Here is a 12,584-nt window from a genome sequence, read left to right on the forward strand (position 1 = left end):
CAGTGGTTTATCCTGACCTTGCTGAGCATGACTGCGATGATGGCGGGGCCGTGGCACTGCAGCAGGCTCTCCTGATTGGCCGGGTGATGACGCATAAAGTTTTTCACCATCAGGAGGAAGGCGGCAACACTGTTCTTCTCCAGGCGGCCCTCTGCGGACAGACACACAGAGACCCCGTCACTGTCAGAAAAACAGCACTGTACACTGCAGGAGGATACGGCACAGTACAGCTCTGATCAGTACAGAAGGCACAAATGGTTTATGTGGGCGTATTTTCAGATTTTAGTTTGCCCCAGCCTCCCCTCACTGACCTGAGGACTTTCCCAGGGGCAGCAGCATGTTGGCCTTCCCCCGCGCAGAGGTCAGCTCGGGCCCCAGCAGGTCAGACGTCTCCTGGCTGCCCCCTCCCTCCTCCTCCTCCAGGTCGCACACCTGCTCCAGCAGGGGCAGCAGCACCCCCATCCCCCCCACGGAGTTGATCACATCCTATCAACAGAGCACAGAGACACGGTCACTGCACTGAAACATGCACAGGTACACACAGAAACAGACAGACAAAAAGACATGGACAGTATGGACATTGACAAATGGACACAGAAAATAAAACAGACACAGCTTAATAATCACACAGGATGCACAGAGCTACACAAGGTAGTAGGGAGTGACAGACAGACAGCAGGCTGGACAGAAACTGAGCGAGACAGACACACAGCCAACCAGGAGAAGATACAGACAGACAGACAGATGGAAAGGACCTGACCTTGACGTCCCAGTTGATGACCCTGTGGCCAGTGAGCCGCCCATCATACTGATGAGCAGGAGACAGGTCCAGGCAGATCTGGTTTTTAAAGGCCTGTCAGAGAGAGAAATTATGGTTAGGGAGAAATGAGGGATTTGCTGCGTTTGTCAGAAACAAGACTGGCAGTGCAGTGAAGTATATAACTTGCTGGCCCTTTGGGTTTCTGTAATTTGATCGGTGGTTTGACGGATGCTGTCAGTGCCCCCTACCTTGGGTGTGTAGTACAGCAGTAGCTTGCTGTTGAGGTCTGAGAGCTCCCCATCTGGTTTGAAAAGGGACACGTTGTTGGGCCCTGCAGGGACAGAGAGGTGAGGAAAACGCCAGCTGAACTCTGTCTCCATGCCTGAACACAGACATGGCTGAGATCCAACTGTGTTGATGATGTGGTCAGTGGCCCTGATTCAGCACTTGTCCAGCTCTAATTCAATTTTAAGCCCATCACAGCCCCCCTACTCCCAAACAAGCTCCTCCTCTCTCTCTTCCATCTCTGCCCACCCCACTCTCACCCCATGACCTGTGGAGTGAAGTGCCCACGCCCCTCCCCTGACCTGCAGTGAACAGCATGCGGGCCTGCGCCGGCTGCAGGGCCTCGTGGCAGATGAAGGTGGTGCCCAGTAGCCCCTCCAGGGAGGTGGGGGAGCCCCACTCCATGTCCTGCATCCCGGCGGGGATGGTGTGCACAGGCGTGTCCACGGGGGGGGAGGTAGGCGGGGCCCAGCTTGGAGACGACAGGGAGGCCGGGAAGGACATGGAGCGTATGAGTGGAGAGGGGCTGGGGAAGGTGGGCTCGGGCGGGGGCTGGGGGGGCAGCGGCAGTGTGGGCGAGTTGGTGGTGGTGGTCCGGTGCCCAGCAGAGCCAATGCAGCAGGAGGTGAAGGGCTGCAGGGGAGGTGAGGAGCTGGTCAGTACAGAGCATTAATGCAGTGTCTCTAATACAGAGCATTCATAGTGTCTGTGATACAGACCATCAGTACTTGCTTTTCATACGGTGCCTTACACCAGCCAACACAACTCAGTAGTGATTTTCCCCTTCTCCCTTTTTCCCTTCCTCTTCCTCTTTTTCTTAGTCTCACCTCATTGAGTGCGGGGAAACGGAGCTGGGCCGTCCTACACAGGACTCCGTCCACATAGATACTGACCAGGTTCTGACCAAACGGCCGCCGGCCGGGGATGTGCACCACATCGACTGAGTGCTGGGGAGAGAGGGAGAGAAGGGAAGGGTAGGAGGGAGAGGGGGAGGGAAGGAGTGAGAGAAAGTTAGGGGTTGTGCACTCAGAGTGCTGCTCCAGCTCTTATGCAGAGTGTATGTGTCTGTTTTTGTGTGGGCAAATGTGTGTTTATCTGTGTGAGTCTGTGCACGTATCAAAGTATCTGTGTGTGTGTGTCTCTCTCTGTCCCTGTATGAGTGTGTGTGTCTCACCCAGGCTCCATCGGTCAGTTCACACTTAGGCAGGGTAACGGCCATGTAGTCCTTCCTGGTACACACTGCCACCACCAGCACCCCCTCCGCTGTGAAGAACGCCTCGAACCCAGTGCCGCTGGCAGTGAAGAAACTGTGTGGAAAGACAGTGAGCATACTGAGTCTCACTCTCACTCTCTCCTTCCCTCTCATCTCCAACAAATAACCTCCCCCCAAATCCTCATCTCCCTCCAAGGTTACCTGTACAGCTGTTTCCGGCGTGGCCCCTTGGTGAAGCGGGCGCTGAGAGCGGTGGGGGTGGTGGGAGTGGTGGGGGTGGTGGGGGTGAGGTCTGGCACGGACGACACCTGTCTCCCAGTGTCCAGGCACAGCCAGGCGTGGAAAGCGAAGCTGCTCCCTGGCCAGCGTTGGATGGTGGGCACCATGATGCCAGCCATGCTGGGGCTGAGGTCGAAGTACTGCAGGGCGCCGTCTCGGCCCTCCCGCAGTGCCATGGCCGACAGAGCCCGCACCACACGCCCGCAGTAAGGGTGCACCCTCGTCCCGGCGCCTGGCTCCACCCTCAGTAGCAGCAGCAGTCTCTTCAGCTCACCAGGGCGCAGTGAGAGGGAGCCCAGGGCCTGCAGCAGCCCCAGCAGCGCCTCAGCACACTGCCTGTCCACACGCTCCGTTTGGGACAGCACCTCTAGCACCGCGCCCACCATGCCGGCCTCCACAGTGGTCGTGCGGCAGGGCAGTGAGCCCCCGCATAACCCCGCCAGCCATTGTGCCACCAGCCTCTGCAGGTCCCGCGATTCCAGCTCTGGGATCCACTGCAGCAGCAGCAGTAGGGGTTGGTCATTGCTGATGCCCAGGACCACTGCCTGAGAGTGGTCCCCTTCCACTGCCTGCAGAGTGAGAGAAGATGAGATGTAGGGATAGGGAAAAGGAAGGAGCGGAGGAATGAATGACCATCAGTGGTCAAATGACAACCAAGCATTGACAGTGCTAAGCTGAACAGCGGTATACAGTGCAGGAACGCTCTAGTGCTGCGAGGCGATCAGCACATGTTACTCCGTCATACTGGATTATCTCCATCATCCTCACCATGTTCATCAGCTCCTGTAGGAGCCGCCTGGTTGGCTGGCCCTGGCTCTTCAGCACGTCAAACAGCTGGGAGTAGCCAATCCTCTCCTTGAAAACCTCCTGGTGGGGTGGGGAAAAAGGAGAAATTGAGGTGAAGTCTGGGTGTGCAGGGCAAAAAGACGGCCAGTAGGGCAGACGTTTTTAGATGCGTACTAGTGCACCTGTGGACCTGGTTTCCCGGGAAATGTTGAAACTATACATTAGGTCACTAATCCGAAAGGAATTAACAAAAATCAATGGCATGAATTGGTGGTTCAGGCTGGTGACGGGGACACACAGCAGACACAGCGCTGGGACCTGTAGGTGGTGCTCTCACCTTTGCAGAGGGCGAGTTGCTCATGATGGCAGTGAGGACCCCCAGGGCGTGCACTGTGATTGAGTCCGAGCCCTTCTCCCACACCTACAGAGAGAGAGAGAGAGGGTTAAAAGAGGTGAGGGAGCAGGAGAGGGATGAGGCAGGGATGGGAGAGAAAGACAGGGTGATGGGTTAAGTAGGTAGGAAGAGATGAAGTACATGTATGAGAGAGAGGGATGAGAAAGTGAGGGATGTGAAAGAAATGAGGGAATGAGAAGGGGAAGGAAGAGGGTTTGGAAAGAACAGAATGAGGGAGGGGTGACCAGAGAAGGGTTCTCCTTTTGTCATGCCATTCAAGGAGTTTGGGGATTTCAATTAAAACTGATAAACAGATGGCCACAGACAAAGACAGAGAGGCCTAGAGACACACAGACGCACTCAGAGTTAGACACAGTCACACAGACAGACACTGACAGTGAGAGACACACACAAAGAGACACAAATTGAGTCAGAGAGACGCACACACAGCCCGGCAGACACACAGATTGACAGAGGAAGAGATGTACAAACAGAGTGAGAGAAACAGACAGCCGGACAGATGGATGGAGAGCTCCCTGGATGAAGTCCTTACCACCACCACGGCACACACTCTCCCTCGGGGGCTGTGACGGCCACTCCAGACCTGCTTCAAGCCCAACACTGCAAACCCCTTATATCACAGCAGTGTCCCCACAGACACAGGTACCTTAGCACCTTTACACCACGGCACTATACACCCAAACCCAGCCCCAGACCCCACAGCACCACAGTGAACACCACAGCCCAGCCCAGCAGAGCCACAGAGCAAAACAGCACATAACCCTGCAGCCCACTGCCACACACCACACCCCTGCATTGTACACCTTCACCCTCACCCCACCCCCAAGCATGCCCTCCTGAGAACAGCAGCACACTGCCACGCCGCACCCTGACCCCCAGGCAGAAGCACAATGCATGCACCCCCCCCCCCCCAACTGCAGCTCCTTGGTCTCCCCAGGAGCACTGACCACAGGTATTAGGCTATGATATGCAGAAGACTGTATGTTCTGACCTCAGAAGGTATCTCATGCACACACAGTGAGAGAACAGCATGCACAGAATAGTGAGCACACATGCGCACACACAAACACATATAGCTACACACTCTGGCCCTTACATCAGCAGGAAACTCTCACCCTTCATAGTTTGTGTGTAGGTGCCTCTATCTGTGTGTGTGTACGTGTCTGTGTGTGTGTGAGGGTGTCTGTGCAGCTGATGAATGTGTCCTGCTGTGACAGCTCTGCAATAACACCGGCACAATGAGAGGAAGGCACAGTTCGTCCGGATGGGAACACCGTGGGTTCACTCCTTTGTTTTCCCTACATGCAGCGCACACACAGCATGGATCCAAACACACACAGGCTGCTGCAGGAGGGAACACAGGAGTCACCAATGTTGAGAAGCACTAGGTACTGGGTACGGAGGGCACACACTCAGCCAGGCCACAGGTAGTGCCTCCCCTTATTGATCATTACTAATGCTTGTGCTTGAGACGAGAGCGTTTCCTGACTGACTGAGAATTACCAAAGGAATGAATGACAGAGAGAGAGAATGATGAGAGGATAGAGAGGAGTGAGGAGGAGTGTTGCCCGCTGGCCGCCCCGCAGTGCTGGTGGCAGGCCGCGACAGTACCAGTACCTGGTCCACATCGATCTCGGTTAGTAAGTGGGTGGTGAGGTCGAATGCGCCCTCGCCGTCCGGCCTATACACGCTGCTCTCATAGAGCTGCCGGGGACACAGACAGAGACATGCATCAGCAACACCACGGACACACAAACCGCAACAGCGACAAAACACAACAAGACAAGGACACAACACAACAAGACAAGGACACAAATGCAACTCGAAACAACAGCAAACAAAAACAGCAAGAACAGCAATTAAACCATAAGGATTCAGGGCACTGGAACTGCACTAGATTACGCTGGACTGGGAAGGGGTCCTGCACAACACATACAGGATAGCCTGCAGCTGCTCCCCACAACTGACCTCCCTACTGCACACTTGACACCACTGCATACTCAACACACTCAACCTCCAACTCAACTCCACTGCATACCTAACACACTCTACTCCACTGCACACTCAACACACTGTACTCCAATGCACACTCAACACACTCTACTCCAATGCACACTCAACACACTCTACTCCAATGCACACTTAACACATCTGCACACTCAACTCCATTGTGTGGGAGGGTACAGTAAGTACACGCTGCCAGTACCACAGCCACTGCCCTACCCTACCACTGCTATGCTCACTCAAACTAGCACTTAAAACACTAGCATGCATGCAAACACACACACACCCTCACCCCCGACCCCAAACACCCCTTCCACTTTCTACAGGCCTGCAACCCCCACCCTAGTCAATGGGAGTAGCTTCCAAGGTCACGGTCAGCCACAGACAGATGCTGAAGCATGTAGCGTTGCTGGATTCTCTGGGTTGCACACAGCCTGGTGTGGAAAGAGGGGAGACACAGAGAGCAGAGGAGAGGAGAGAAAGAGGAGGCACAGAGAGTGGAGGAGAGGAGAGAGAGAGGAGACAGAGAGTGGACACAAGAGGAGAGAGAGTGGAGGCGCTGACTGGCCTGGAAAGAGTGGAGAGAGAGAGGAGGCACACACTGGCACAGTGCAGTACAACCCTGTGTGGGGTGGGGGGTTGGGATGGGGCGGGGGAGTGGCCTAACCTTGCTGTTCTGGACGAGCCGCAGGATGTGCTCAAAGCAGTTGTTGTTGAGGAAGATGGCCTGCAGCACCGGCCGGTCAGCGCAGTTCAGCATCTCTGGAATGGCATCTACAGAGAACAAAGGGGCATCTGCAACACACTCTCACGGGCACTGCAGGAATACTGTACAGCTAACGGGAGAGGAAGGAAGGGAGAGAGACGGAAATAGATAGGAGGGGGAGAGAAGGAGATGAGGTCTCTTACTCAGCATGTGTGTGCGCAGGGTGATGAGGTTGTCCTCCCAGTGCCCGCCCTGCCCCTCCCCCTGGCTGCTGGGCAGCCGGTCCCAGTTCAGGAGTCGGAAATAGCTCTCCAGCACAGTCCTGATGTCCACCTGCCGCTGGTCCAGGCTGCTGGCATGCAGGAGGTGGATCATCGTAGTCAGGGACTTCAAGGTCATCCAAAGCAGCTGGGGGTCCTTGTGCTCTGGAGCACCATGCTCACACCAGGAGGTGAGCATGTGCATGAGGTCGTTTACTGCCACAGGTGTGATGGACGCCAGGCCATTCTTCTGCAATACACAGACCGCCCACAGGGAGCATGCTCAGTGATAACCCCACACTCTGACTGACAGACTGACTGGGCACAGACTCACTAAATATACACACCGGTGAACTAAATATACTGACACAGAATATACACAAAGACTGACTAAACTGCTACACACAACACACACTGACTGACTGATTGTACTGCTATCCACATTCAACGACAAACCATAGTGACACACACACTGACTGCTGGGCTTTGCAGAAATGCCCTCTACTGCGTAACATATACAATGTGACTAATCCTTGTCGGGGGTTCAATGTTGGGGGCTGGTGTTCACCTTGCTGCCACTGATGACTGCACCGAGGAGATGGACCAGTCGCAGCCTGAGTAGCTCTGGGAGCCTCTCGCTGTCCTGCAGGCTTTCTGTGGACAGAGAGAGAGAGAGAGAGAGAGAGAGAGAGAGAGAGAGAGAGAGAAAGAAAAAGAGGCTTGTCACAGACTGACTGGCACACTGAATGGTTGATTGACACAGTCTACCTGACTGATACACTATCAAACTGACTGACTGACTATTTTATATCAAGTCACATAGAAATATAAATCCTAGTCATCCATTTGTCCTCTACATACTCTGAGTGTGGTATACCCTGGAAAAAAAATTATATATCAGGGACAGAGAGAGAGAGAGAGAGAGAGAGAGAGAGAGAGAGAGAGAGAGAGAGAGAAGTTGCCTATATCTTCAAACCATTGCAGAACTCAGGCTCTGTCCATGTCTTGAGTAAGACAAAGCAGCTTGTGAAATGGCAGAGAGACAAGAATGTGGAGAGCTCAGAGACGCTGCAAACAGGATCTTGCCTTGCATCACTGGGAAACATACAGAACCATGTCACTATCTCTGTCTCCCTTTCCTCTCACTTCCTTGTTTTTCGTATTTTCTTCACTCGCTCTCTGTCTCTGTCTTTGCCTCTCAAATCTCTTCTCTCTGAATCTGCTTCACTTTCTGATTCTCTCTCTCCTCCTCTCTCCATCTCCTGCAGTGCTAGTGCTGTACAGATCCCCTGTGTAGACAGTGTAATGTACTGCTACACGACACTATGCCCAAGGACTGGTCCCCTGACGTGGAGGGCTTTGTACACTCTTCTGGAGTGATGCCAATCCTGTTACCCCAGGTCTTATGGACTGATGGACAGACAGGAGGACAAATGGACGGGTGCTCACCGTGGAAGAAAGCAGGCAACTCCTCTGGTAGGGGGAGCGGGGAGAACTTGTACTTGCTCCGCTCCAGCAGGCTGACCTCCTCTCTGCAGGACAGAATGACAGATGGACAGAAAGACAGGGTTAGAACTATGCAGCCTACAGCCTCCTGCACTGCCTCCCGACACTGCATCCTCACCCCCCACTGCTCCCTGTGTCTCCTGCTGACAGGCGCCAGCCCCACTCAGTACAGCCCTGCTCCTCCTCATCCCATACTCCCATGCCCGTCCCTTCGTCTCTCACCACTGTGCAATCACCTTAGTGCCCTCACCCCACAACACACTCTCCTCTCCTCCCACCTCACTGCCAGTCACCCCACTCCTGCTCTCCCAGCGCTCTCTCCCCCTCCCTCCCTCACCCTGTTCCCTCTCCCTCCCACTCCTCTCACCCAGCCAGCTGTCTCCTCCAGGTCTGATAGGGGTCGAAGAGGCTCTCCAGCAGTAGCAGGCCGTGCAGCACCACAGATGCCAGCTGCTCCTGGTCCTCAGGCTGCTTCTTCAGCTGCCACACACACAAACAAACACAAACAGAAATAAACACTCGATTCGATTCTGATACCCTGGCACAACCTGATTTTGTTCCCAGAACAATATAACCTGGACATAACTCTAGCCATATCCATCACTGAAGGACAGCCTCCTGTCTGCACCTTTGCAAAACACTGAAGCTGGGCTGGGCCGAGTCTGCACCACTAACCCACAGCCACTGCAGGACCCAGACCCTCACCCTCCAGAGAGAGAACTAGGGACTGCAGCATTATTACCACCTTTATTTTACATGATTGACACTGGAAGGGACAGGACAGGATGCAGTGATGGTGGAGAGGACAGAGAGCACCCACTGGGTTTCCTGTTCTCAAGGGAACAACTCTAACAAGAACAGCACTGTTGTGTATGCCTGCTCAGTTGCAGTCCTCATGGTGCTCTCTCCCTGTCTCGCTCTCTTTTCCTCTGTCTCTCTGTCACTCACATTCTAGTCTCTATCTATGTATCTCTCCACCTCTTTCTCACCCTCTGGTCCTTTTCTCCCTCTCTCCCTCTCTCTCTGTATTTCCTTCTCTCTCCCTCTCGGCCTCCTCTTCCTCAGCTCAGAGACAGAAAGGGCTCAGAAAAGATCGGCCGCCATGCCTACTTCTGCTTTCCATGGAATTAAACCTGTTCTGTTGCTTTTCTCTGCACTCCACTCCAAGGGGTGAAAGTCATTGTTATATACAGATAGCAAGGGTAGAGCTGGCAGGGCTCTAATCTGTTGTGCGTGGGATAATTTTTCAAAGCTTTTTTGGGTTGTCATAATCTCTGTATTTTTAAACAACGTTAAAGGCTTCAGAAAGGGCCTGAGGGAATGTGGCTCACCCTTCTGCCCTTACCTGTAGGGCTGGGATTTCTGATTGCATCACTTTGTGATGATTGCATCACTGGCAGTGCATTACAACAGTGTGGCCCAGGGGACAAGCGCCATGTTTCATGCGTCACACTCTATGCGCCTGATGGACTTCCCACGCATCCCACCCTGTGTGTAAATATCACTGTAAATAAACTGTGGACGCACTCTGAGCCCCTCCACCCCACCACCGTGTCCCATTTGCCACACCTACAGTGACCCCTGTCACAGTGCATGGAGGCCAAGCACTTCCTGAGAAATAGAAGAGAAACTCAGTAGGTGCTGACAGTCCTCTGTCATCCTACAAATACAGGCTTCTCTTTCCTGATTCATCAGCTGCTGTTAACCAAAACCAGCAGGACAGGCCGAGTGGCCGAACGCAAACTTGGGTATTTCTGTATTCTTTTTAAGATGTTTGTTGTGGCTTTTACAAATACAGCGACACGAGTCAGAGCGGCACAGCCCTGTGAGGCACGCAGCCCTGTGAACTGACAGAGAGAGCGACTATAAAACCATGATGTGTATTTCACTCATTTCCCCACTGTTTCTTCAAATCATAATTGTTTTATTCTTCCATTCAATTCCGTTTAAGCGAAATGCTCACAGAGTGGCACAGAGAGTTCAGTGTTTTATGTTCGTCACAGCTATTGTTAGTCATGACAATAAATCACCTGCCAAGAATCTGACATCTTAAGTACTTTGTATGTGTGTGAATCTATGTTTCTGTGTGAGTGTACCTGAGTGTGTGTGCGTGTGCGCATGTGTACAGTGACCTGGTGCTACTTAGAGACAGAGGGGCAGACTGGACAGACAGAGGTGGTACAGGGTTAGGGATTGAAGCTGGTGAAATTATGGGGATTGGAGGATAAAAAGTGAGGGATAGTGAAGTTGGGGAGGAGGAGTGTATTAGTAGGCACATTTACACTTCCATTTCTGAGCAGGATCAGTAGCATTTGATCCAGATCAGAAGTGGCAGTGTAAACGCACATGATGTGTCATAATATCTGTCATTTGCTGGTACTTCATTTTGCAAAGGTGATAAGGAATGGGACTGTAAAGCTGAATGCCTGGGCCTCTGATGCATCCCCAGGGTGCTGCAGCTCTGCCTACCTGTGCCATACAGAAGGACAGCAGCTTGATGGTCTCAAACACGAAGCCAGGTGTCCTGTCTGGGTCAATGTTCTCCATGTTCCTGAGGACACAGAGACAGGGCGGGTCACACTGACACACTGACACAGGGAGAGAGACCAATCGATGGAGAGAGACACACACAGGTCACACTCAGTGAAACTAACAGAGAGACAAGGAGGGAGAGATGGAAGGAGAGAGAGACTGACTGGAGATGGTGTAGCAAAAGGACAAGCAGAAAGCAAGAGAGATGGGGATGTCAGAGATGAGGTTCAGGAGGAAGGGAAATGTAGTGCCAGAGGGCCTTGACAGAAGAGAAAACTGGGGGGATGAGTCTAGAGGTGGCTGGAGGGAGAGAGAGAGAATGAAAACAAGGGATCACTGGAGGTTTGAGGGAATGGAGGGACAGTTTGCTGACCTGCAGATGATGATGAGAAACTTGATGAGCAGCAAGGGGTGGGCGGCAGCACTTTGCTTTTCCTGGCCTGATAGCTGGAGGGCGCTGTGCCACAGCTGCGTACTGAGCAGCACCAGCACCTCCCGGGGCAACAGGGGGATCTCGGAGCTCGACTCCTCTGGCCTGGGGGCACAGTGACGTTCAGACACAATGAAACACTGGACACTGTAAACACTGCGCTACCCACGATACACTGCACGCTGTACCACAGCACTACACATAAACAATGGACACACAACACACACTGTACTGTATAAATAATGCACACAGTCAACACTGCAAACTGCAAACTGACTGGACTGGACACAAGGACACTATAAGAGCATACCCTGAGCAGAGCCCACTATAGACAGTATACTGCACACTGCTTACTGAGCACAAACCAATTCACACTGCACACACTGCAAACGATACACACAGAGTTACAGTACAGACTGTGATCACAAGGGAATATGCTTGTGATACTGTGTTGTGTTAATATTGCTCATTTCAAGGATTTTGGCGAAAAAAGAACAATCGTGTTTTGCCACTAAAGCCCTTCTTGAAACTGGATGTTAGTGCACAGAGAGAGACAGAGCAAGGGAGCGAGGGAGCGAGAGTGCACAGTGAGAGCCGAGTGTGTGGTCTCTGGGGATTTCCCTGTGCTGTGGGGATGTGCGTCAGTCTGCTGTGCTCTCTGGTGATCTTTATCAGACACCCACTCCTCCTCTTCCTCCGCGTCTCTTACACCAGCTAATTTTGGAGTTGTTTCTGTTCCTGGTCGTAAAGCCACAATGGTCACAGGGTGAGTCCAGAGTAAGGGCATCAGTGTAACAGGCTCACTGACACAATGCCATGCCAACTCTGTTGAATGAATCTGTATGGACTGGACCCCTGTCTCCCATAGTGCAGTGCGTCACCGACAGCCTGTGTCTGCGATTAGTCACTGTGATCTGAATTAGACCCACTGTCAGGCTCTCTGCATTGCCCGGGCCTCAGTGTCGGGGAACAGTATCCCCACAGGCTCTCAGTCTCAGCCGGGAGGCTGGATCACGGGACGGCTTTCAAAAGGATCACACTCCATTCTCCCCCACCCCATCTATCACTTTCTCCTGCAAGCCCATTTGATGTTTTGGGGAAGCAGGCAAAGAGAAGTACAGTGAAGTGCACCTTACACAGCAAAATTTATTAGGTGTTTCTGTGCGTGTGTGTGTGTGTAGTCGGTGTGGTTTGGAGCTCATGTACACTATGAGCCGCGTTACAGCTGTTCATTGGATTTCAATGGCTGATGTGGTTTGCTGTGATCTGACCAGGAGCCCCTTTGCAAAGAGTTTCTCCGTTTCACTTAATCTGCCCCAGTTCCACAGTAGATAAAGGCTAGGACTCCGTGTGTGTGCACGTGTGTATATGTGTGTACGTGTGTGTGTGTGAGGGGAACTCACCGGCG

At 52.9% G+C, this 12,584-nt stretch overlaps 1 protein-coding gene across 5 annotated transcripts in view; it reads right to left on the bottom strand.

The window, feature by feature from the left end:
• nbeal2 (neurobeachin-like 2) overlaps positions 1–12,584 on the bottom strand; it is a 54,987-nt gene that overhangs the window by 16,020 nt on the left and 26,383 nt on the right. For 3 of the 5 annotated variants that reach the window (XM_066691267.1, XM_066691266.1, XM_066691268.1), the window contains exons 2-20: positions 12,580–12,584; positions 11,120–11,281; positions 10,684–10,765; positions 8,582–8,694; positions 8,158–8,240; positions 7,277–7,362; positions 6,652–6,958; positions 6,410–6,516; positions 5,356–5,442; positions 3,661–3,744; positions 3,306–3,404; positions 2,460–3,106; positions 2,220–2,352; positions 1,873–1,992; positions 1,348–1,678; positions 1,009–1,091; positions 761–853; positions 312–486; positions 18–151 (exon numbers count right to left, since the gene is read on the bottom strand). The exon at positions 12,580–12,584 is cut by the window's right edge and continues 84 nt beyond it. In XM_066691267.1, coding sequence (XP_066547364.1) covers positions 18–151; positions 312–486; positions 761–853; positions 1,009–1,091; positions 1,348–1,678; positions 1,873–1,992; positions 2,220–2,352; positions 2,460–3,106; positions 3,306–3,404; positions 3,661–3,744; positions 5,356–5,442; positions 6,410–6,516; positions 6,652–6,958; positions 7,277–7,362; positions 8,158–8,240; positions 8,582–8,694; positions 10,684–10,765; positions 11,120–11,281; positions 12,580–12,584 — 2,931 coding nt within the window. The remainder of the gene's footprint in view (positions 1–17; positions 152–311; positions 487–760; positions 854–1,008; positions 1,092–1,347; positions 1,679–1,872; positions 1,993–2,219; positions 2,353–2,459; positions 3,107–3,305; positions 3,405–3,660; positions 3,745–5,355; positions 5,443–6,409; positions 6,517–6,651; positions 6,959–7,276; positions 7,363–8,157; positions 8,241–8,581; positions 8,695–10,683; positions 10,766–11,119; positions 11,282–12,579) is intronic. The other 2 variants (XM_066691270.1, XM_066691269.1) reach the window with 1 other exon arrangement.

This window comes from Amia ocellicauda, chromosome 18 (genome assembly GCF_036373705.1).
Source record: "Amia ocellicauda isolate fAmiCal2 chromosome 18, fAmiCal2.hap1, whole genome shotgun sequence".
Taxonomy (NCBI): domain Eukaryota; kingdom Metazoa; phylum Chordata; class Actinopteri; order Amiiformes; family Amiidae; genus Amia; species Amia ocellicauda.